This window comes from Typopeltis vanoorti, chromosome 21, assembly GCF_054136105.1.
Source record: "Typopeltis vanoorti isolate ZY-2024b chromosome 21, IOZ_Tvanoo_1.0, whole genome shotgun sequence".
Lineage (NCBI taxonomy): Eukaryota > Metazoa > Arthropoda > Arachnida > Uropygi > Thelyphonidae > Typopeltis > Typopeltis vanoorti.
The window spans coordinates 66,901,707-66,926,650 of NC_143569.1; the positions used below are offsets into that span (position 1 = coordinate 66,901,707).

The window sequence follows — 24,944 nt, forward strand, 5'->3', positions numbered from 1 at the left end:
GGTATTCTGGAGGTTGTTGAAGAAGCTCAGAAATGGAGGAAAGAGTGCTGTGAAAGGAATTAGAGATGATCAAGGTGACATGAAAACAGGAGCGAAAGATATCGTTGAAGTGTGAAGTAATTACTTTGAAAAATTGCTAAATGAAATAAGCAGTGATAAAAAGTGGCAAAAAAAATACTGATCAGGCATGCAGTCAAGAATATATATCCATACTTGAAGTAGAAAAAGCCATTAAAAGCCTGAAATGTGGAAAGGTAGCAGGAGTAGATGATATTCGACCAGAAATGCTCAAGTATGGGGGGGTACAAGTCTTACTGTGACTGCACTGCATAGTTCAAAAGGCCTGGATAGAGGGTCGAATTCCAGATAATTGGAGTAGAGATCTCGTAATACCCATATATAAAAAGGGAAATACAACTGAATGCCAGAATTAGAGATATTTCTCTACTCAGTGTTCCTGGTAAGATTTATGCAAGTATACTTGAGAAGAATTGTGGAAGGAAAGCTTGATGAAGAACAAGCTGGATTCAGGCCAAATAGAGCCTGTCAGGATCAGATTTTCACTTTACGATGGATAGTTGAGAAATCGTAGAAATATAACAAAGATCTGTATTTAAGTTTTGTAGATCTGGAAAAGGCATATGACAAGGTGCCAAGAGAGAAGCTATCCGAAACACTACAGTTATATGGTATCAATGGGGCATTATATCAAGCAATACTTTGTCTTTGAGTTCTAAGTCAGCAGTTAGAATTGAAGGAAGTACAGGTGTTTTGAAGGTGGTTTAATGTTAAATTTGGTGTCAGACAAGAATGTACATTATCCCCTCTGTTATTCATTATCTATATGGATCACATTATGAAAGAAAGTGGTATTAAACATGATATCAAAATTGGAGATGTTAATGTCAGCTCTTTGCTTTATGCAGATGACTACTTCTAAATAAATCCATTACAAGTCTGCAAGATTCCCTGACTAAATTGAATAACTGTTGTAATAGATATGGAATGAAGGTCAGCATTAAAAAGACAGAGACAATTAAAATAGGCAGAAACATTGAAAATATTGACTGCATCTTAAAGGAGAACCTATTGAGCAAGTAAAACATTTCAGCTACTTAGGCACAATTTTTAGTGAAGATGGTAAATTAAATATGGAAATAGACAACATTCAACAAAAACTGGTATGGTAGGAAATCAACTGAATAAATTTATATGGAATAAGAGAGAAATTAGCCAAAACACTAAATTATCTGTATACAAGACAGTATTCAAGCCAATTTTAACTTATGGATCTGAGAGCTTGGTTAGAAGTAAAACTTGACCGCAGATATGAGAGTCCTGAAAAAGATTTAGGGCATGAACAGATGGCAATATCATATTTAAAACGAGGATGTTATGAAAGAATTTGACATTGTCAGCATCCAGGAAAATGCGTTAGCAGAGCTAATCTCAGGTGGTATCGTCACTTAAACAGAATGGGAGAAGAAAGATTAGGCAGGGAAAAAACCTAGAGGAACACCAAGATATAGGTGGATTGATATGGTACAAAGTTCCTTAGACGATAGAAATATAAGATCTGATGGTGTTGGAATCTTGACAGGTAACAGACTGATTTGGAAGAAAATTGTAGATAGAAAGTTAGTAATGATGTAATTTTTCATGTTTAATGACAGACAGGGATCGTCGAGTGTTGAAGGTGGTTCATGGAAATTGCCAGACATCCAGTGAAACAATCACCTGGGAGTTCAGCAGTGATACTTACTGTCCAGCCAGCACCATGACTGTGCACCAAGAGTTTAGAGGAATGATGTTCCACTTGAGCAGCTGCCTATAAACCAAACATTTCTCCTGTGAACACTTAGTGCTGCCTGCAGTAGTGTAACGAGCAATGCCACTGGACAGTGGACAACTGGAAACGTGTGATTTTGAGTAATGAATTATGCTTTACCATGTGGCAGTCTGATGGGAGGGTCTGGGTGCCGAATTTTGAAGAACAATTCCTGCAAGAGTGTGTAGTGCCTACAGTGAAATTTGGAAGAGGTGGCATTACAGTATGGGGGTGTTTTTCATGGAATGGAATTGGCCCTCTCATAACTCTACATGGAAATCTAAATGCAGAAGAGTACAAGCATCTTTTGACCTGTTGTGTGCTGTCTACAGTAGAAGATCAATTCGGTGATTACTGTTGTCTGTATCAGCATGACAATGCTACTTTCTTTAAAGCAAGGTCTGTGAGAGGAATGGTTTGGTTACAATAACATTCCGGAAATGGATTGGCCAGTCTGAAATGGAGAACCCTGACCCGAATCCCATAGGACACCTTTGGGATGAATTAGAATGCAGACTTTGCTCCAAACCCAAACCACCCACATCATAAACTGCTCTGGCTACAGCTCTTCAGGGAGAATGGGCTGCCATTCCTCCAGAGATGCTTGCTCAGACATCTGGTAGAAAGTCTCCCTTGCAGAGTTAGAGCTGTCATAGAAGCAAAGGGTAGACCCACCCCGTATTAATGTCCACTACTGGAAAGTGTGTCACAGGGAAAGTCTGATTACAGTTTTGAGTATGTGTCTGGATACTTTTGATCAGCTAGTGTATAAAATAAGACTGCCTGTTGAAAGAGTTAATGTTGGATTTGCAATGTTTTGTTTTTCCAAACTTAAATAACTTTGTCACTTATAAAATATTTTGTATGGTAATTGATTTAAAGAAAGATTATTACTCTTATTTATTAATTATTCTTCAAACATTATTTATAATGCTTGAATAATTTTTTTAAAATGAAAGCTTGATTTCTTACATTAAGATTTTTTGTTTCTTTTTGCTTTATCTTAGAAATATGTGAGTTGCGACTGACCAGGCTAGATATTTCTGCTAATCGGATCAGTTCTCTCCCTACTCAACTGAGGTTAATGACGTCGATTCAGGAACTGGTGCTAGATCATAATCCTCTATCTTCTCCTCCTGCATTTGTAAGTTTGCATGCCTAGTTTGTAAAATGGTTCTGTTAATTTCTTAACCCTTGAGCTCAAGTTTTTTTTTTTTTTTTTTTTTTTTTTTTTTTTTTTTTTTTTTTTAATAGTACATAGTAGTGTATAGAATCATTTCTGGTTTAGTATAATTTCTTAGTTTAGGTTGCTACAAATTTTTATGTAATATTAACTTGTTAAAATTAATAGTATATTGACCAGAAATGATTCTATGTAACATAAAGTATATAAGGATTGCACATATGAAATGAGTTCAAACAGATAAGCATGATTAAAATGTTCATTTGTTACTTGCATTTTAACTGTTATACTGTGATAATTGACAAGTCTTTCAATAACTGTCATTCAAGGAATAGTGAATCATCTTTTTGTTTTTTAGTCTTTGAGATTACAGCTTGCTTGTGTATTATGAAAGTTTTATTGTATTGCTGTTTTATTATTTTTCTTGTCCTATATGTGAAATACCCACATTGCTAGTATAAGTCTGCTGCTATATATGAGGGTGGTCTGAAAAGTTCTCGGCCTAACAATGAAAAAACGAATTTATAATTTCAAAATTATTTTTATTTTTCAACATAATCTCCCTTAAGATGGGGCACTTAAGGGTCAAAGCTGTATAACCGAGAGGAGACCTCCCCATAGCCTTTAAAGGAATGTGGAGAACCGACCAGGGCTTCTGACTTAATGTCCAATCCTCACCTTCTCGTGGTGCACCCTGTTAGGTATCTACCTGGATACTGAACAAATGCGGATGGGTTGACAATTTGGGATTTAGCTGACCAAATTGTATTCTTATTGGCTTAAACCACAATATTAAATGATGGTACAACATGATAGAGTATAGAATTTCATGCCAGCTGGGGCATCCTGCATAAACAAGTCCCCCCCCCCCCATTGTTTTCACCAGGGAACCAGAGGGCTAACAGCAAAAAGTCGGCTACTGGAACAAATCCCAAAACACACCCCAACTCAATATCACCAGAATTGAAGATCGGTACTATCAACATAAGAAGCCTGAATGGAAAAGAAATGGAGCTAACTGAGGATTGGATGAGTACCAGATCAACATAATAGGGGTGACTGAAACAAAAAAGACCAAAATTGGTGAGATCTTTCTGAGCAATAAATACAAAATGTTATATTCAGGGCAATGACAATCAAGGAAAAAGAGTAGCCATAGTATTCAACACTAAATACGAGGCTAATCTTCTTGAATGGCAGGCAATTTTAAGTAGAGTGATGTGGGCAAATATCAGTGGAGAAATGGACAATGAGACTTATTTGTGCCTATGGATATAGGCACAAATAAGTCTCATTGTCCATTTCTCCATTTCAGATGAAGTGGAGGAATTTTTTGAGGCTTTAGAAAAAGCAACTGACACAATGAAGAATGAAAAGTTGGTCCTTGTTGGGGATCTAAATAGCAGAGTAGGAAATGATTGTCAGACATACAAAAATATTTAAGGAAAATTTGGAGAAAATAGTAAAGCTAATAATAATCACAAATACTTGTTGGATTTCTGCTCAGGACATGGGCTGGTTATTACTAACACCATGTTCCAACATAAAAATGTGCACAAATTCACATGGAGAGAAGAGGCAAGGAATAAGAAAAGTCTCACTGACTATATTATTGTTGATAGTGATGTTTTCTCTCTGGTGCAGGATACTAGAGTGTACAGAGAATTTGAAATTGGAAGTGATCACCATTTAGTCTTGAGCAGGATAAAATTGAATTTCATATTGAAAAGAAGAACATGTAAGAAATTTTTGAAGCGAATAAAAGTTGAGCAGCTCTCAGATGTGAACTGTAGACTAAAATACACAAAGATTATTGAAGAAAAAATGAAAGAGTTTGAGAACAGGAACTAAACCTTGGAGATTCAGTGTCAAGCCATGAAGAAAACTTTGATTCAACCAGAGAGGAATGTGGTGAGGTTGTCAGCAAGGATAGAAAAATCAGAACTCCCTGGTGGACACAGGAAGTTAAAGAGGCAGTGAAGGAAAAGAAGAAAGCATATCAAAAGTTCCAGGCAAATAAGTCAGCTTGTGCTTTTAGAGAATACAGAGACAAATGTAAGAAAGCTAAACACTGTGTAAAACAAGCTAAACAAAAGTCATGGGAAGACTTTGGTAAGAACATAGAAAATAAATATCAAGAAGATGGCAAGATATTCTGGATGTTATTGAAGAAGCTCAGAAATGGAGGAAAGAGTGCTGTGAAAAGAATTAGATATGATAAAGGTGATATGAAAACTGGAGAAAAAGATATCCTTGAAATATGGAGTAATTACTTTAAAAAATTGATAAATGAAACTAGCAGTGATGACAGCACAGTGATTAAAAAAAAAAAAAACACTGACCAGGCATGCAATCTGGAATACATATCCATGCTTGAAGTAGAAAAAGCCATCAAAAGTCTGAAATGTGGAAAGGCAGCTGGAGTAGATGATATTAGACCAGAAATGCCCAAGTATGGAGGTATAAAAGTTTTACAGTGGCCACACTGCATAGTTTAGAGCGCCTGGACAGAAGGACGAATTCCAGATGATTGGAGTAGAGCTCTCATATAAAACCGAATGTGAGAATTACAGAGGCATTTCATTACTGAGTGTTCCTGGTAAGATATATGGAAGTAAACAGTTGAGAAGGATTGTGGAAGAGAAGCTTGGTGAAGAACAAGCTGAATTCAGGCCAAATAGAGGCTGTCAGGATCAGATTTTCACTTTACGACAGATAGTTAAGAAATCATGGGAATATAACAATGATCTGTATTTAAGTCTTGTAGATCCAGAAAAAGCATATGACAAGGTGCCAAGAGAGAAGCTATTCAATACGCTACAGTTATATGGTGTCAGTGGATCATTATATCAAGCAATACTTAGTCTTTATTTGAGTTGTAAGTTAGCAGTTAGATTTGAATGAAGTACAGGGAGATGGTTTAATGTTAAATATGGTGTCAGACAAGGATGTACATTATCACCTCTGTTATTCATTATCTATATGGATTACATTATGATGAAAGTGGCATTAAACATGATATCAAAATTGGAGATGTTAATGTCAGCTCCTTGCTTTATGCGGATGATGTTATACTTCTAAATAAATCTGCTACAAGTCTGCAAGATTCCCTGACTAAATTGAATAACTGTTGTGATAGATATGGTATGAAGGTCAGCAATAACAAGACGAATATAACGAAAATAGGCAGAAGTATTGAAAATATCAGCTGCATTGTGAATGGAGAACCTATAGAACAAGGAAAACATTTCAGCTACTTAGGCACAATTTTTAGTGAAGATGGTAAATTAAATATGGAAATAGACAACAGAATCAACAATGCTGATATGGTAGGAAGTCAACTGAATAAATTTATATGGAATAAGAGAGAAATTAGTCAAAACACTAAATTAGCTGTATACAAGACAGTGTTCAAACCAATTTTAACTTATAGATCTGAGAGCTGGGTCAGAAGTATAACACTTGACCAAAGACTAGAGACTACAGATATGAAAGTCCTGAGAAAGATTAGGGGTGTGAACAGGTGCATCAATGACAATATCATATTAAACACGAGGATATTAGGAAAGAACTTTTCATTGTCAGCATCCAGGAATGCATTAGCAGAGCTGATCTCAGGTGGTATGGTCTCACTTAAACAGAATGGGAGAGGAAAGATTAGCAAAACAAGTGTTCTCTGCTAGGTTGGCAGGAAAAAGACCCAGAGGAAGACCAAGATATAGGTGAATTGATACAGTAAAAAGTGCCTTAGAAGATAGATTTATAAATATAAAATCTGACAATGTTGTAGCTTTGACAGGTAATAGATTGATTTGGCAGAAAATTGTAGGTAGGAAGTTAGTAATATATCATACCCTTGAGGGTAAATGTCAAGAATTTGATGATGATCTCCCTTAAGACTAATACATTTCTTCCAGCAATTTTCCAGCGCCATTATCCCATCTTTACTCACGAATTTTTTTCGTCTAGTCTGATTTCTGGTTAAAAGATCGGAATAATATTCCCTAGTTATTGTTTTACCCTTTTCAAGATAATTAATAAACAAAATGCCTTTTAGCACCACAAAATACCAATGCGATGATCTTTCCTGCTGAAGGAACCGACTTTGGTGCTGAACAACCAGCTTCTGTCCACTGTTTTGTATTGTGGTGTGTAATGGTGAATCCAGGTCTCATCCATAATAATAAATCTACACACAAAATCAATTTTATTCTTGTTAAAATGCTCCAAGCCACTGTTCAGAGATTTTCATGCAAGTGCATTTTTGATCTGCTGTGAGCAAGCGTGGCACCCATCTTGTGCAAAGCTTTTTCATTTGCAATTATTCGTGCAAAGTATATCCTACACGTTCTTTTGAAATGCTTAGTCTCACAATATCACGCACTTTGAATCGGCGGTTGTCCAATACCATATCATGCACTTGATTGATGATTTCGCATGTTACATTTTTGGATGTCCTTCATGTGGATCATCTTCAAGGCTGGTACAGCCACGTTTAAACTCAGCAGCTCACTTCTTAATTGTCAAAAATGGAGAAGAGTGCCCATAAACTTTTATGAACTTTGAATGAATTTCTTTTGGCATTAAAACTTCTTTTACAAAGAATATAACTGCACGATACTCAATTTTATCAATTTCAAGGGATACAGACAACACTTTGGCTTCAGGCAGCTGTATAGAAAAAAACTACTTGATAGAATGACTTGTAATTTCACATGGATGCTTACGACAGATGTACCAACTTAGAAAAATAAAATCTTGCCAATAGTTTTGCCATCTATGGTCGAAGCTGAGAACTTTTCAGACGACCCCCGTACTTATGGATCGATGTGTATACAGAGTCCATCAAAAAAATATATATGTGCACCATTAACAGATGTCATCTATGGACTTCTTTCGAAGTTGGATCAAATTACGGTAGCAATGCATATCTAAATGTTCTTTCAAGAGATGTTGTTACTCGCATGAATACTAGCATCAACGGTGGGAAAGTCAAACAAAATGGCCAAGGCACGATTGTTGTTCGAGGAACACAAGACCATTTTAAAGTGGTATTTCAAATTTGTGAATGTCGTTGAAGTTCAATGACAATGGAGCTATGAGTTTGTAGCACAACCTCCAACATGCCTGACAATTGCATGTATTAGTTTGTGTTTACTAGGCTCAAAAAAATCCAGGCTTTCATGTGGAGCAGTCAATTTATTGGGGGATCAATCTCTGGTGTGATTGTCATCTAATGTACATAGACATGCTACACACATCCATTTTACCTGCCATTCATGCACTTTATGGGAGTGAGCAATTTCTCTTCCAACAAGATGGTGCATCACCCCACTACCACCAAGACAGGAGAGCTTACCTCTGAGAGTTTGCAGGGACAATGGATAGGACGAAGATGTGCAGTTGAGATCCCCCCACGTTCTTCTGATTTTAACAACCTTAGACTTCTACCTATGGGGGGGGGGATTAACGGATGTAGTGTATCATAGAAAACCAGCTACACTGGTGGTCTTTCAGAAAGAAATTGAAATGGCATGCACAGTAATCCTTCTGGACACTTTGGCTGGTGTTGCCCAAGCAGTAGTTCACCATAATAATAAGTGTCTAGATGCTAATGGTAACCACTTTGAGCACCTTGTGTAATTGTAGAAGTCAAAGGCAAATTGTATTCATCTCTTGATGTCTGTATAAATTTAGTATTACAATTTTTATGCAGGTTTTGCTTTTGCTGAGGTGTATATACATTTTTTTTGAACAGACTGTATGTGTAAACAAATTTTCCTCTGTGCTTCATATGAGTAGTGGCCTCAGTTGCTAATGCATATGTATCAACTTGTATTCATTAAATTAGTGCAGCAATTGTATTCTGTTGGATGCATGTTTCTAGCTGTTTTACAAAACATAATTTTTAGTGGCAATGGAGAACTGTTGTGTATGTTGAAAAACAAGGATGGGCTGTGGAATTTTATGATGTATAGGAAAAAGTAAGAGATATGTTAAATGCAGAATGCCTCTAGTATTTGGGTAGTGGAAGCTATGTGTGTATGTGAGGGGGGATTCAAATTGACAGTTTAGCTGGAAGACAAGCATCCACAAATCTATTTGAGAAATCTGATTTTTGGAGCAGGACATAAAATTGTTGCTATGGGAATTGTTCCAGTTTAAATGTCAAGAAAGAGTATCTCATGTCTGGAAAGACTTTTAATGGGATTATATTGATCAAGTGCATATAATAAACAACTAAGTTATACCAACTAGTTTCACCAACTAAGACTGTTGGCATCTTCAGGGTACATAACTGATGCAAGGCACTAAAAAGTAAAAAAAAAACTGTTACAAACTATAATCAACCGATTCCAATTATATTAAAGAATAGAACGTGGATGATATCACTTGTTGTTATTTAGGAACGTTCTATAGTTGGCACTATAATTCAGTTCTGGCGAGTTGAAGGATCTGATAAGGGTCTTCCAGATCACAGGCAAGATTAGTCCTTGGTTCCTGTTAAGGTTTTGTATACAGCGGGCAACTGTTGTCGCCTCCTTAAAAATTCAGGAGCGAAAGTCCTCCTCCATGTAAGGAATTGTGCTTCTATCCCACTCTATGGTATGGTTCGTTCTTGAGAAATGAAAAGCTAACCCTGATTTTTCTTCTCTGTTATTATTGATGTCACCTATGTGTTCTTTTTGCCTAATTTCAAGGCTCCTTGAAGTTTGGCCAATGTAATTCAAGCCGCACGAGCAGGGTATGTTATAAACTCCAGCATATTTGGAGAAAGGATGGCTATCTTTTGGAGATCTTAAGAATTGTCTAATCGTTTCTGTGGGTTTAAAGGCCACTCTTATTTTATGTGGTCTAAGGAGTCTAGCAATCTTATTGGAAACTGTCCCTAAGTATGGAATGACGATGGTAGAAATATAACGTACATCATCTTGTTGTCTTTGTTGGGGCTCAGAGAAAAGTATCTTGTGGACAAGTCTTCGAGGAAATCCATTCATGGTAAGGTTGGTGGATATCAGGGATAGTTCTTCCTGGAGGTCTTGTTGATCTGTTGTAAGGAGAGAGGCACGGTTCTTCAACATGTGTACACTACTAAGTTTCTGAGAAATATGGTGGCAGGAAGTGAAGTGTAAATAACGTCCTGTATTGTGTTGTCTACTTTCTACTATTATAGCTATTCTTTGGTCTTTGGGTCAAATCCCCGTTATACTCTCAATCAGGTATCACGTGGTACCTCCGAGGGACAATGGAATTTCCTCGAGATCGAGGCAACACCAGAGTATCAGATGTCTGGGATCTACCTCTGGTAAAACTCCAAGAAAATTTATATTTCACTGCGCCACTTAACGCTATTAGATTAACAATATTATCAATCAAGAGGTAATCTCAGGACAGTACTTAAATGATACCTAGTAACTTTGCAGACGTGGCCAAACTTTACTTCTTTCTAGTCTCCCGCATAGGTCCGTATTATTTTTATAAGAGGTGCATCGGATTCCAGAAATTAGATAGTCTTAGTTAGATACAAAAGCAAGGTTTATTATATATCAAAAATATGTACATTCAATACTATTAGCTTAATTCCCAAATTCCCATCTTAAGGGAGTTCCTGACAGTCAGGACAGAGTTAAAATATTACAATACTACAAATATACTTAACTGATTATGTTGTAATTCTCTAAAGTAAGAACCTTATTTATACTCTTAAATACCTTAATCATGCATGATTATCACAATCTTTCTAATTCTCAGTAGTTCTGTCAAACCACACAAGATAGCATTTATATCTTTTACAATCCCTTTATAAATTAGCAATTCCTCACTCTAGACATATTCGTAACTTCTTACAACATATTAATGAACTTTATCACAGCGATAGACAGTAAGATTAAAGGCAATCCTCTCTAAACAATAGCAACACAGTCTTATTCAATCTCATTAATGTTCCCCTTTCTGCTTTATCAATGTGGCACAAATCTCTCATTCACATTCAGTGAAATACAAATAAAGTCTACTTATCTACCCTTTGGTTCTGTATGGTGTCAATAGTCTACTGGAATCTGCCTCCCCTTAATGTCCACGTGGTTCAATCTGGCTTTCTATGGGCTGCCGGGCTTATTTCTTCTGCGGAGATACGACTGCCGAGTTCCGCTGCTGCTTTATCGGAATCCTCGGGTATGGAGGCACTGCCACCCTTCACCACCGCGAGAGACGAACACTAGGAGATCCAGGAACAAAGTCTTTATTCAGGGGTGCATGAAAAAATATTTCCCTTATATTTCCCTCTTTTTTCCTCTGCGTTTCTCGCATTTCGCGATGTCCAGCCAACACATTCACGTGGTCTTGCGTTACGGCGTACAGCCTTCTCCGCTATCGCACGTGCGCTGACATCACGCTGTTTGCTTGAGTCGAGCCGCTCCCTCACATCACTGCTCCGTGACCTTTGGACTTCACTCCCCCCTCATACTGAATTTGTGCTAACATTCTATATCTATTAATACATATTATTTTATAAAACTCTGCTAAAGGTTTACACTTTCATTATTGATTTTTAACTCATTTGTGAATGGTACTAAATACACACTTATTTAATTTTTCATAGCAAAATTTGCTTGATATATTTACATAGCAATAATTTTATACTCGGAGGCAACACCTGTATTTATATCCCTTTTTTGTTTGGAAACGCATGTTAGATTGTGATAAGATAGGAGTTCCTAAAATTCCACTCTATCACAATCCAACAATTGGTAGGTTTCCGGTAAACTGAGAGGTTGATACCACCATTCGGAAGCTTCTTAATTAAAGTGTCCAGAAATGATAATTGGTTATCTTTTTCAAGTTGTAGAGTGAATTTGATTGCGTGGTGAAGAGAGTTGATTTTGTTAAGAAAGTCGAACAGGTCCTTTTTTGTGTGGTTCCAAACGATATCGTCCACGTATCTCCATCATACTGTGGGTTTAGGGTCTGTTTGAGTTAAGATTTTACTTTCAAAATCCTCCATAAAGAGATCAACACAAGATGGAGAGAGGGGGCTACCCATTGCAAGGCCAGTCAATTGCTGATATATGGTTTTATTCCATAAGAAAAAGTTTGATGTTAAACAATGGCGGAACAGAAAAATGTCTTGTGGGAGCAAACTTCCTAAAATGTAATGACTTCCTCCACAGGGATGTTGGTGAATAGAGATGTAACATCCAGGCTGGCGAGTAAATTCGTATTGGAGATAGTGATGTTCAGTTTCTCAATGAAATGTTGTGAATTTCGTATATAAGTATCCGAATTATGGATGTGTGGTTTGAGGAGGCCTGTCAGCTGTTTAGATAACAGATAAGTTGGCGAATTGATTCCATCCACAATCGGGTGTAGTGGTATTCCATTTTTGTGTACCTTAGGAGCGCCATATAGTTTTGGTGTTAGCGGTATCCACCAACCTTACCATGAATGGATTTCCTTGAAGACTCATCCACAAGATACTTTTCTCTGAACCCCGACAAAGACAACAAGATGATGTACGTTATATTTCTACCATCATCATTCCATACTTAGGGACAATTTCCAATAAGATTGCTAGACTCCTTAGACCACATAAAATAAGAGTGGCCTTTAAACCCACAGAAATGATTAGACAATTCTTAAGATCTCCAAAAGATAGCCATCCTTTCTCCAAATATGCTGGAGTTTATAACATACCCTGCTCGTGCGGCTTGAATTACATTGGCCAAACTTCAAGGAGCCTTGAAATTAGGCAAAAAGAACACATAGGTGACGTCAATAATAACAGAGAAGAAAAATCAGGGTTAGCTTTTCATTTCTCAAGAACGAACCATACCATAGAGTGGGATAGAAGCACAATTCCTTACATGGAGGAGGACTTTCGCTCCTGAATTTTTAAGGAGGCCACTACAGTTGCCAGCTGTATACAAAACCTTAACAGGAACCAAGGACTAATCTTACCCGTGATCTTGTAAACCCTTATCAGATCCTTCACCTCGCCAGAACTGAATTATATTGCCAACTATAGAACATTCCTAAATAACAAGTGATATCATCCACGCTCTATGAATGTATTGTACGTGCTCTGTTTTTTGTTTAATATAATTGGAATTGGTTGATTATAGTTTGTAACAGTTTTTTACTTTTTAGTGCCTTACATCAGTTATGTACCCTGAAGATGCCAACAGCCTTAGTTGGTGAAACTAGTTGGTATAACTTAGTTGTTTATTATATGCACTCGATCAATATAATCCCATTAAAAGTCTTTCCAGAGCTTTTTGGTCAAGAAAATGAAACGTTTTTTAACAGTATCTCATGTCATTACATGAGGTGCTGACAGTTGTGTAGATGTAATGACAGAGCAGAAAATGTGAGTATAATTTGATAGTAGCAGAGGAGTTAGGCCATTCAAGGTGAAGATGCAAGCAGCAAATAATGGCAGTGGCATTGAGGCAGTATGGTGTAAGGTAGAGGTAGACAGGATGAAATACTTAGCTGGGTGTCGCTGTAAACCTGGTAACATAGAAGGCAGTGAGAAGGATAATGTATAAGTAAATTAGACTGGCAAATAAAAAAAAAAAAAGGAAAAGGGTGGTTTGATCATTGTGGTAATATTGATTGGAATGAAGAGATGACATCCAGGGGCAAAGAGTGAATTTCTGGAGTTTTTGATAGATGGCTATCTTAGTAACAGAGGGCACAGTTATCATAGATCTTGGATTTGATGTTGTTAGAAGATGTTATTATAAATGAAGTGTCATATCCTCCTCCATTTGATTGGTGAAAGTGACTATGAAATGATCACTTAGGTAGTGACCATCCATATGAGGATTTCTGTGAGAAAAGGATATGAATGGAACTATAAAGCTTGCGATTTTGACACTCAGATATCTTGCAGCTATGTCATGGAATGAGGAATTGGATGGGAAGGAGATCAGTGTTGCTTGGGTCCTACTCCAGATCTATCTGTTAGAAGCAATGTCTGAATGTGTTTCAAAGATCAGAAGGTTAAATAAGTTAGGTGTAAAATGGAGTGAGGCATGCAAGTGGGAAGAAGGCAGCACAAGATGAGTGGCAGTAGTTGCACAGGGAGTATATAGAGTACGTGAGAAAAATAGCTTAGTAAGGGTAGAAAAGTGTAATATGATCAGTAGTTAGCTAATCAGGCCAAAAGAAATTCTAGGAAATTCTTTCAATACATGACTAGTAGAAGAAAAAAAAAATGATTATCCAAGGATGATATAGTTTGTTGGAAATGGTAAAATAACTACCACAGTATAGTTGAGATATTAAATGATCATTTCATAATGGTATTTCATATATCCACTTGGCTACCCAATTAGTAAATAATTTGCAGGTTTGAATTTCATTGTTGTGGGTTCAGATGTTTTGATTTTCTTTAGGTGATAATGGATTTCAACTTAGTGTGAGATCACCTCCTTTAAGCTTGAAGTGCTTGTTCAGCCTCTAGAGTAGTGGGGGGGGGGGTCAAAATTCTAACCTTTAATCTATCTGTTGTTTTATTGTATGATAGGTTTATAGCCTTGTGTCTATGGGAATTACATTAAATAAAGTGAAGTTTGTAGTTAAATTTATTATTATTATTTTTTTTGCTGCTATAATTATTATTTACTGCTGTGATCATGAGTGATTGATGTATTTATCACTCTTGGAAAATTGGCGATTTTATCTGTTTTATTGTGTTTTCCTTTAGAAAATTAGTGTTTGTTAGTATAGATTTTTGCATTTTCAGAGTATCTTGTGTTTTTATAACATGTTTTTATTAGGATATTACATTATAAAATATAAACTTAAAATGGTGACAAAAATGCACAAGGAATAGAATGCTAAAAAATAACAGTGAATTTGAGAATAAGAAAGCTTGCCCTACTAATGATGATATTGAGGAGGATATTGAAAACAATTTAACCTTCAAAATTGCATTTAAAGCTGATTATTAGGCAGATGACACAAGAATTGCAGAAAGTCGAGCAGCATTTATAAAAACACAAAGCCAAAACAAAAAAAAACCTCTACAAAATAGGAAACAACAAAGCATGGAATTAGATAAGTTAGTGCATAATGAAAATTAGATAAGTAACTTTGATTGTAAAGAGGATATTATTTGGTATTGTGACTATCATAAAACATGCTCATGTTTTATGATAGTCAAAAAAAACTTGATGAGCAAGTTATAACTTCCAGCTTTCCCAGAGCAAAAATTAAAAATATAGAACTTGCAATTGAAAAACAGAAAAGAAAAGCAAGAGATCATAATTCTGGTAGGTATGAAGGACTTAACTAGCACTAAGTTCAGTATGAGAGAGGATATGAAAGGGTTGTTGAAAGAAGCGAGAGTGAAGCGTAAAAAAGTGAAAATTGTATGTTATCTAGATATGATAGAAATTAAGAAGGGCTATGATGGCAAATAATTGATGCATATGCTGTGTAGAAGGAATATATACAAGTTTTCGGATGTGTGAAGTGAGTTTGAGGAAATAATATTTGTATAAGAGGGATGGCCTACACTTGAATGCATTTGGTATCAGGAGTCTCGAAATTGGTATGAGACTTAACACAGAGAACCAGGGAAGTTATTTTATGATTGGAGGAATGATGAAAATCTTTGTGTAAGAGTGACAATGTTATGTAACTGTTGATGATCATCTTCAAATTACTGACATATACCCTCATGGGTGTACAGGATCTTATGATAGTAGTACATGAAAAGTTACATCATTAGTAACTTCCTCTCAATAATTTCCTTCAGATTAATTAGCCTATTATGCCAACCTTCCAATATTATCAGATCTTATATTTCTGTCTTCTAAGGCACTTTTTACTGTATCAATCCACCTATGTGTCAGTCTTTCTTTTTTGTCTTTTTCCTGCCATCCTGGCAAAGAACACTTGTTTACCTAATCTTTCCTCTCCCATTCTGTTTTAAGTGGCCATACCACCTGAGATTAGCTCTGCTAACACATTCCTGAATGCAAACAATGTCAAGTTCTTTCCTCATAGCCTCATTTTTAATATGATGCCATATATTAAGTCCCCTAATCTTTCTCAGGACTCTCATATCTGTTATCTCCTGTCTTTGATCAACAGTTTTATTTCTAACACAAGTGCAATGCTGAAACGAACGTTCACATGTAAAGATAAGGATGTCATTTTGCCTCTTTCCAAGGCCTCATTTATAAGACCTCATTTGGAGTGTTGTGTGCAGGTCTCGTCTCCTGGTTTCCATTGTGATTCTGATATATTAGAGCGAGAGAGAGAGTGCAAAGGAGAGTGTTAAAAATGATATCATGATTATGGAATACTGATTATGAAGACAGATTGAGAATTTGTAGATTGCAGACACTAGCAAACAGGAAAAAGATTGGATATGATTGAGACTTAGAAACTTCTGAAAGGGTCATGCTGGATTTCAATCGATGGGATTTTTCATTTTATGGAGGGTGGGGAAAGGACAAGAGGGCATCCTTGGAAGCTGAGAATGAATGCCACTAAGAGGGGGGGGTGAGGGCTAGAATTTTCTCTCATAGGGTGGTGCATGATGGGAATGGATAAACCAACTATCGACCAGTTAGTATCTCAGGATTGGTGGTGAAGATTTTTGAGAAATTGGTTAGTTCTTGTATTCATAAATGGGTTGACAGTAAATGGGAAACAGCATGTGTCTACTAAGGGAAGGTTGTGTTTGAGCAACTTGCTCACATTCTATAGTAATGTTACTATTGAGTTAGATAAGGGGAATGGATACACCATGATATTTTTAGATTCAATTGAACTCGCTATCCCTTTGATCAGGCTACATAATTTAAGTCTCAGAACAATAATATTAGCATGGATAAGAGGATGGCTGACTGACAGATATCAAAAAAAGTGGTATAGCGAGGATGTAAGTCAACAAGATTTAAGGTAACCAGCGATGTACCACAAGAATCAGTCCTTGGTTCATTGTTATTCGATCTGTACATTAATGATATTGAGAAGGATTGATTGGTGATATAGCTGTTTGCTGATGATGCAAAGATGGGCACAGTTATCAGGAATGTGGCTGATATGCAGTACTTGCAGAATAATATGAGTAGTCTGGAAGTTTGGGGGCATGTGAAAATGGCTACCAATTTAATGTTAGTAAATGTAAAGTCATTTACAGCACATGTGATGACATCACAGTGAAAAAAAAACACTGACCAGGCATGCAATTAGGAATACATATCTATACTTGAAGTAGAAAAAGCCATCAAAGGCTTGAAATGTGGAAGGCAGCATGAGTTAATGATATTCGACCAGAAATGCTGAAGTATGGTGGTATAAAAGTCTTACAGTGGCTGCACTGCATAGTTCAGAAAGCCTGGACAGAGGGACGAATTCCCGATGATTGGAGTAGAGCTCTCATAGTGCCCATATATAAAAAGGGAAATAAAACTGAATGTGAGAATTACAGAAGTATTTCTCTACTGAGTGTTCCTGGTAAGATTTATGCCAGTATACTTGAGAAAGAGTTGAGAAGGATTGTGGAAGAGAAGCTTGGTGAAGAACAAGCTGGATTCAGGCCAAATAGAGGCTTTCAGGATCAGCTTTTCACTTTGTGACAAATAGTTGGGAATATAACAAAGATCTGTATTTAAGTTTTGTAGATCAGGGGTGCAAAGTCCAACTCTACCTCCCCGTGGTGCACTCTCAGGTGTTGGGAATCCTAACCACTATCAGACCTGGACCCAACATCACTAACAGAGCTCTGGCAAACACTTCAGAACCCTGGTCAGGAGAAGTGTATATGCGACCACAGCAAAGATGCCACTACAACAACAGAAACGGCCCCTAGTCCTGCACGGCCCACACTCACCTTTCTACAGTGGCACAAAGGCACAGAGTGTGGCCAGGGGTGCTAAGAATCTCGCAGATGAAAACAGGCCGCCTCTTAAATCTATGAAAATGGCAATTGGTACCCTCAATACTCGGACTTTGGCAAGAGACTACAAAATAGATTTATTAATCAAAGAACTAACTAATATCAACTTGGATATCCTGCTACTGAATGAAACAAAAAGATTGAAAGAACTGACAGCAAGATGGTACAATAGCTCACAGATACTCCTCGGAGCATGCTCAAATAATGGCAAGCAAGGCGGAGTGGATTTCATTGTTAAATCTAAGCTCACCAAGTCGATCCTTTCTTGTAACATATCTGAAAGAATAGGTGTACTCGTAATTGGAATAGAGAACAATATAACAATAAAATTAATATCCTGCTATGCTCCAACATCTGTAGCTGATAATCAAGAAATAGAAAATTTTTACATGAATCTTGAACAGGCATTAAATTATAAGTCAACATACACATTCATTGGTGGTGACTTTAATGCCAAAATAGGATGTGGAAAAGATGAAAAGTGTGTGGAAATGAAGATGATTTATAGGACCACATGACCTAGGAGAAAGAAATAGAAGAGGAGAGAGATTAGCTGAATTTGCTGCAGCTGAACAACTCTTTATCATGAATACTTTTTTCAACAAACGCCTAAGAAGAAGATGGACTTGGCAGTCACCGAATGGAGACACAAAAAATGAAATTGACTACATTTTAACAGACTGTAAAAGACTGGTACAAAATGTTGGTACCATAGGCGAAACATACTTCAACATAGATTCTGACCACAGACTCCTCAGAGCCATTATAAGAATAGACCACAAAAAAGAACAACATATCAGGGCAACATCAAACCATAAAAGACAACCCAAACAAATAGACTATCACAAGTTCAGGAAGTACATAGAAGAGACCGAATGGACTATTAAGAACAGTTACATAAATGATGACTACATTGACTTTATTAATAAATTCAACGAGTGCAAGAAAAAAAATCAGAAATTCCTGTGAAACAAAAAAAAAAAGAGAACGACTCTCACCTCAAACTCTAGAACTACTGAAAAAGAGAAAAGAACTGAAGAAATCTGAAAAAAATTTTCTAGAATATAAAATTATCTGTAAATTACTAAGGAAAAGAATTCCAGAAGACTACAAAGATTTCAGGATACAAAAATTAAGAGAAGCAGTGCAGGCAAAAACCAGCCTGAAAAAAATAGAGAATGACTTAAATTTTAAACAGTCAATTCCATCTGCTTTACAGGATCAAAATGGAGAAAAACATACTAATAGAAAAAGGATAGAAGAAATTGTGCAGAATTTTTATAATGATCTCTATGCAACTAAATGCCAAGTTTCAGAACCTATCATTCCAAAACCAAGCAATATAACAGATCTACTTCCAGAAGAAATAGAACATGCCCTTAAGAAAATGAATAAAGGAAAAGCCTCAGGACTTGATCATGTTAAGGCTGAAGAAATCTAACAAGGTGGACCAATTATTTTCACGTGGTACTTCAAAGAAAGAAAGATTCCAGAGGAATGGAAAACCTCAAAAACCATACTTCTATTCAAAAAAGGGAACAAGGAAGACATAAAAAAAAAAAAAAAAACTATCGTCCAATTTGTCTACTCTCTCACATATATAAGATCATGAACAGAGTAATACTGAACAGAATCCAAAACACTCTAGAAGACAGCTCCAGCAGAGAGCAGGCAGGATTCAGAAGAGGTTTCTCTGCAATAGATCATATCCAGGTCATTTCACAACTAACAGAAAAATGCAGAGAATACTGAATCCCTCTATGTTTCCACTTTTATTGATTTAAAAAGCTTTTGATACCATAGAACATAATGCAGTCATCAGTGCCTTACTGGAAATAAATGTGGATCCTGCTTATATCCACATGATAAAAGAAATTAACAAAAATCAGACCACATAAATAACCCTATTTGATCAACCTATAAATATAGATATAAAGAGAGGGGTCTGCCAAGGCGATGTGATCTCCCCAAATCTATTTACCAGACCCAAAAGACCTAGAAGAAATGGGTGAAAAAGTATATACACAAACAGCAGTAAGATAGGCTTAGAAATAAATCTAGAAAAAACAAAATGGATCAAAAACATCTACACAAGTGACAGTCACCTATGTATTGATAACATTCCTATAGAACAACTTGACTCATACAAGTACTTAGGACAAACAATAAAAATGAATAACGATTTATCTGAAGAACTAGCAAAAAGAAAGCTGCATGGCTATCATTCAACAGACTAAAAGAAACACTTACTGATCCAATTCTTGACATCTCTCCGAAGGCAAAACTATTTAATAGTGATATTCTACCATCACTCACATATGGATCAGGAACATGGAACACGACAAGAAAAGAAGAGACTCTCAGAATAACTCAGCATGCAATAGAATGTAGGATTTGTAACATCAGCAGTGGAACATGTTAGAAACACGGAACTAAGAAAGAGATCAGGCATAAAAGATGTGGTAACTGCAGTATATGAAAGCAAGATGAGATGGGCAGGTCACATAGCCAGACTCAGGGATAACAGATGGACATACAGAATACTCAACTGGCAACCAAGAATAAAGAGAAAACCAGGAAGACCACCTACAAGATGGGAAGATCCACTATGAAATCTATGGGTATAACATGGAAGAGAGAGGTATAACTCAAGATCGAGATCGTTGGAGGCATCTTTGTGACCTGCACTTATGGAGAAATCCTGAGTGAAACACTGGTCCATCAAGGTAATCAAGATCTGGAAAAAGCATATGACAAGGTGCCAAGAGAGAAGCTGTTCAAAATGCTACAGTTGTATGGTGTCGGTGGGGCATTATATCAAACAATACTTAATCTTTATTTGAGTTGTAAGTCAGCAGTTAGAATTGAAATAAGTACAGGAAGATGGTTTAATGTTAAATCTGGTGTCAGTCAAGGATGTACATTATCCCCTCTGTTGTTCATTATCTATATGAATCACATTATGAAGGAAAGTAGTATTTAATCTGATATCAAAATTGGAGATGTTAATGTCAGCTCTTTGCTTTATGCAGATGATGTTGTACTTCTAAATAAATCTGCTACAATTCTGTAAGATTCCCTGACTAAATTGAATAACTGTTGTAATAGATATGGTATGAAGGTCAGCAATAACAAGACAATGAAAATATCGACTGCATCATGAATGGAGAACCTATTGAACAAGTAAAATTTTTCAGCTACTTAGGCACGATTTTTAGTGAAGATGGTAAATTAAATTTGGAAATAGACAACAGGATCAACAAAGCTGGTATGGTAGGAAGTCAAATGAATAAATTTATATGGAATAACAGAAAAATTAACCAAAACACTAAATTAGCTGTATACAAGACAGTGTTCAAACCAGTTTTAACTTATGGATGCGAGAGCTGGGTTAGAAGTAAAACACTTGACCAAAGACTCAAGTCTGCAGATATGAGAGTCCTGAGAAAGATTAGGGGCATGAACAGATGGTATCAATGGCAATATCATATTAAAAACGAGGATATTAGGAAAGAACTCTTTATGGTTAGCATCCAGGAATGCATTAGCAGAGCTAATCTCAGGTGGTATGGTCTCACTTAAACAGAATGGAAGAGAAAAGATTAGCAAAACAAGTGTTCTCTGCTAGGTTGGCAGGAAAAAGACCCAGAGGAAGACCAAGATATACAGTAAAAAGTGCCTTAGAAGATAGAAATACAGGTATCCCTCGATTAACGTGGTTAATTAATCCCTCGTTGTTACCGCTTCTTTATCAAAATTGCATTAATCAAATCTAATAATCAGTGGTAAAAATTACAATTGGTCCATGATCGATTACTGTATTAATAATTCGTTTTATATGGCACTCTTTTAGGAAAGATAAAAAATGAATGCAAAGTAAATGTTTAATAAATACTTATACCTACATTATTTACTGCAGTTTTTTTTATCAAAAGAAGTTATCAAGAGTCGTTTGAATAGTTTTAGTTTTTTCTTTATCGGCATCAATTCTACGATAACCCCATCTGGACTTCTGTGCCCAGTTATGGGCACCAGGGTTTCTTTGTGATGGGGAGGAAGTGGAGAGGGTCCAGAGACGAGTGACCAAGATGATAGCAGGACTGTGGAATGAACCTTATGAGAATAGGTTGAGGATTTGTGGGTTGCAGAAATTGGACGATAGGCGAAGGAGGGGTGATATGATTGAGACATTCAAATTACTGAAGGGTTTTTATAAGATTGATCCAGAAGATATTTTTGAAAATATGACTGGTGGTGGGAGGACTAGGGGCCATGCATGGAAGCTGGGCAAGAGCGTGGTTGACAAGGGTGTTAGAGCTAGGTTTTTTACTTGGAGAGTGGTGAATGAGTGGAATAAGCTTCCAGAGTCTGTTGTGGGTGCTACGACCGTGAATGAGTTCAAGGCAAGATATGATAGATACTCTGTGAATGTTGAGTAGTTGTTCCAGACATGATGTTAGGGCCTCCCTCGATGAGTCTGTCGACTCCTTGGAGTTTCCCGGAACAACAACAATAATAATAATAATAACACGCAAAGTGACTCTCCAGACCTCGGCAAACAAGCAATAAAACATAAAGAAAAAACACTGCAAATATAATACATGATGGTACAAATTAAGTGGATATTGAATCCAACATTACTTCATAGCCGAAATAGAAACTACAAGAGTTTCGTGCAGAATATATAGAAACTAAAAGTTTCAGCAGATGCAAGCATAAGCAACCTTATGGGACAACTTATGGCTCCCTATTTCAGTAATACATGGTTTATTTTCAGTTACAATCTAAAAATTATTGAACAAAGAAATAAAAAAAAAAACTAAACAATACTATACTGACATCTGAGGTCATGGTATCTCTCGGATACAATTTACTGTCAAATATCACAAACCTTGACATAACTTGTTAAACCAAACTGACAGCAAAAAAAACAATGCGGAATATCACTCATAACATATGAATGCACAGTTACTCATCACAGTTACTATACACTGAATTTTGTAAGAATATTTATATTAAACATTTTGCATGTATCTTTCAGATCATCTGCAAGCTTCGCAGGGTTAAAGGCACGTTAATCAAAACTCTTGTTGCGTATATCAAGGGATTGCCGCTTTAATCAAATCCTGTGTTAAGCAATGGATACCTGTATAAGATCTGACAATGTTAAAGCTTTGACAGGTAATAGATTGATTTGGAGGAAAATTGTAGACAGGGAGTTAGTAATGATGTAAATTTTTCATGTAGTGCTATCATATCCTGTACACCCCTTGAGGGTACATGTCAGGAATTTGATGATGACTGTAAAGACATGCACTTTGGTGTCATTAGATATCCAATGGCATATTATATTGGTGGGATTATGCTAGAAGAAACTGATCAGGCTATTTATCTTGGAGTTTTACTAGATAAGAAGTTGAAGTTCAAGGGCTACATAGCAATGCTTGTAAATGCAACTCAGAGGATAATTGCAATGCTGAAACAAACTTTGACATGGAAAGATAAGGAAGTCATAAGGAATGCTACTGGATGTTGTGTGTGCAAGTAGTGTGAATGAATTCAAAAACAGGTATGACAGCTGTTGTGAGTAGGATGTGGTCTTCTTCGATGAATACCCGTCTCCCTGGAGGTCTCTCCTAATAATAATAATTGTTAGGTGTAACAAATGCGTGCTAATTTATTCAGTTAATTCTTGTGTGTAATCAGATGATGTTAATGTGTATTTATTACTCATTTCTGCTTTTTTTTTATTAAATTTCTAAATAGGTCATTATTTAAAGAATCAGTTTTAATTATTTTTTTAATAGTTATGCACTAGGGGCCGTGTCCATATTTTTAAGTTCCTGGAAATACAGGCCATCAAAGAAGAAAAGAAACGTGGAGTACTTTTAGAATCTGAATTTAGGAGATCATTCAGGAAACCAGGATTATTGTAAGTTTTGTGTGCTTGTATTTTTGTGTTAAGAACTCAGTTTAAATCGCAGTTGTGCTCAGATATGTATCAGTAGTTTTGCTGTTAACATAATGGTCCTGTTTGGGCATCTCTTCTAAGAATTTAGCAATCAGATGCTTTTTCTACACAATTTTCATGGTGGTCATGCCCATATAAACTTAGCACTTGTGAATGATCTCCTCTTCATGCAATCTTAATAACTGCTTTTTATGCTCTGTGTAATCCTTTCCCTTGTTATCAAGTACATGTCAGGCTAAAATTTAAAAAATTAAATTTTACTAATTTTTATAAGATTCAGCATTATTCAAATGTTAATGAATAGCCTCATTAGGGTTAGGTTACAATTATAGGGTAGATAAATTTACTATTTGTGAATCCACATTTCTAAATTTTAGCTTGAACTTCTTGAATTTGCAAACTGGAGCATAGTTTATGGAAAAGTAAATCTGTAATTTTCCTTAGTATTAATTTTGTTTCCTGAAGATCTTGCTCCATTAGTAATGTATACATTATTCATAATTATTTTGAATTTTAAATTATTTTTGAATGCTAAATTGTTTTGTTACAATAATGCTGTCTTTGTCAGGGAAGTGTCACTGTTTGAATTGGTTTGAATTTTTGATCACAAGTCTCAAAATTTGAATGGCTTAGAATTTTTAATTTAAATATTTTAAAATTCTTTGGGAAAATTTGTAGTCTATTTTGCTTCTGTACAAGCCCATTTTTATATGAAAATGCAATAAATCAGTTTTCTGATTTACATGAATGTTTTGCATCCTTAGGACTGACAAAAAAAAATAATTCCCCTTTTGTAAATTATAATTTGTTTTATATTTAACTTTTGTTAAATCCATAATTTATGGAAAAGTAAATCTATAATTTTCTTCAGTATTAATTTTGTTTCTTGAAGATTTTTGCTCCATTAGTAATGTATACATTATTCGCAATTATTTAAAATTTTTGAATGCTAGATTGTTTTGTTACAATAATGCTTACAATAATGTCTTTGTCAGGGAAGTGTCACTGTTTGAATTGGTTTGAATTTTTTATCACAAATATT

The 24,944-nt window shown here is 36.0% G+C and overlaps 1 protein-coding gene across 5 annotated transcripts in view; it reads left to right on the forward strand.

The window, feature by feature from the left end:
* Lrch (Leucine-rich-repeats and calponin homology domain protein) overlaps positions 1–24,944 on the forward strand; it is a 454,905-nt gene that overhangs the window by 166,050 nt on the left and 263,911 nt on the right. For all 5 annotated transcript variants that reach the window (XM_090411096.1, XM_090411095.1, XM_090411098.1 and 2 more), the window contains exons 5-6: positions 2,836–2,972; positions 23,739–23,863. In XM_090411096.1, coding sequence (XP_090267222.1) covers positions 2,836–2,972; positions 23,739–23,863 — 262 coding nt within the window. The remainder of the gene's footprint in view (positions 1–2,835; positions 2,973–23,738; positions 23,864–24,944) is intronic.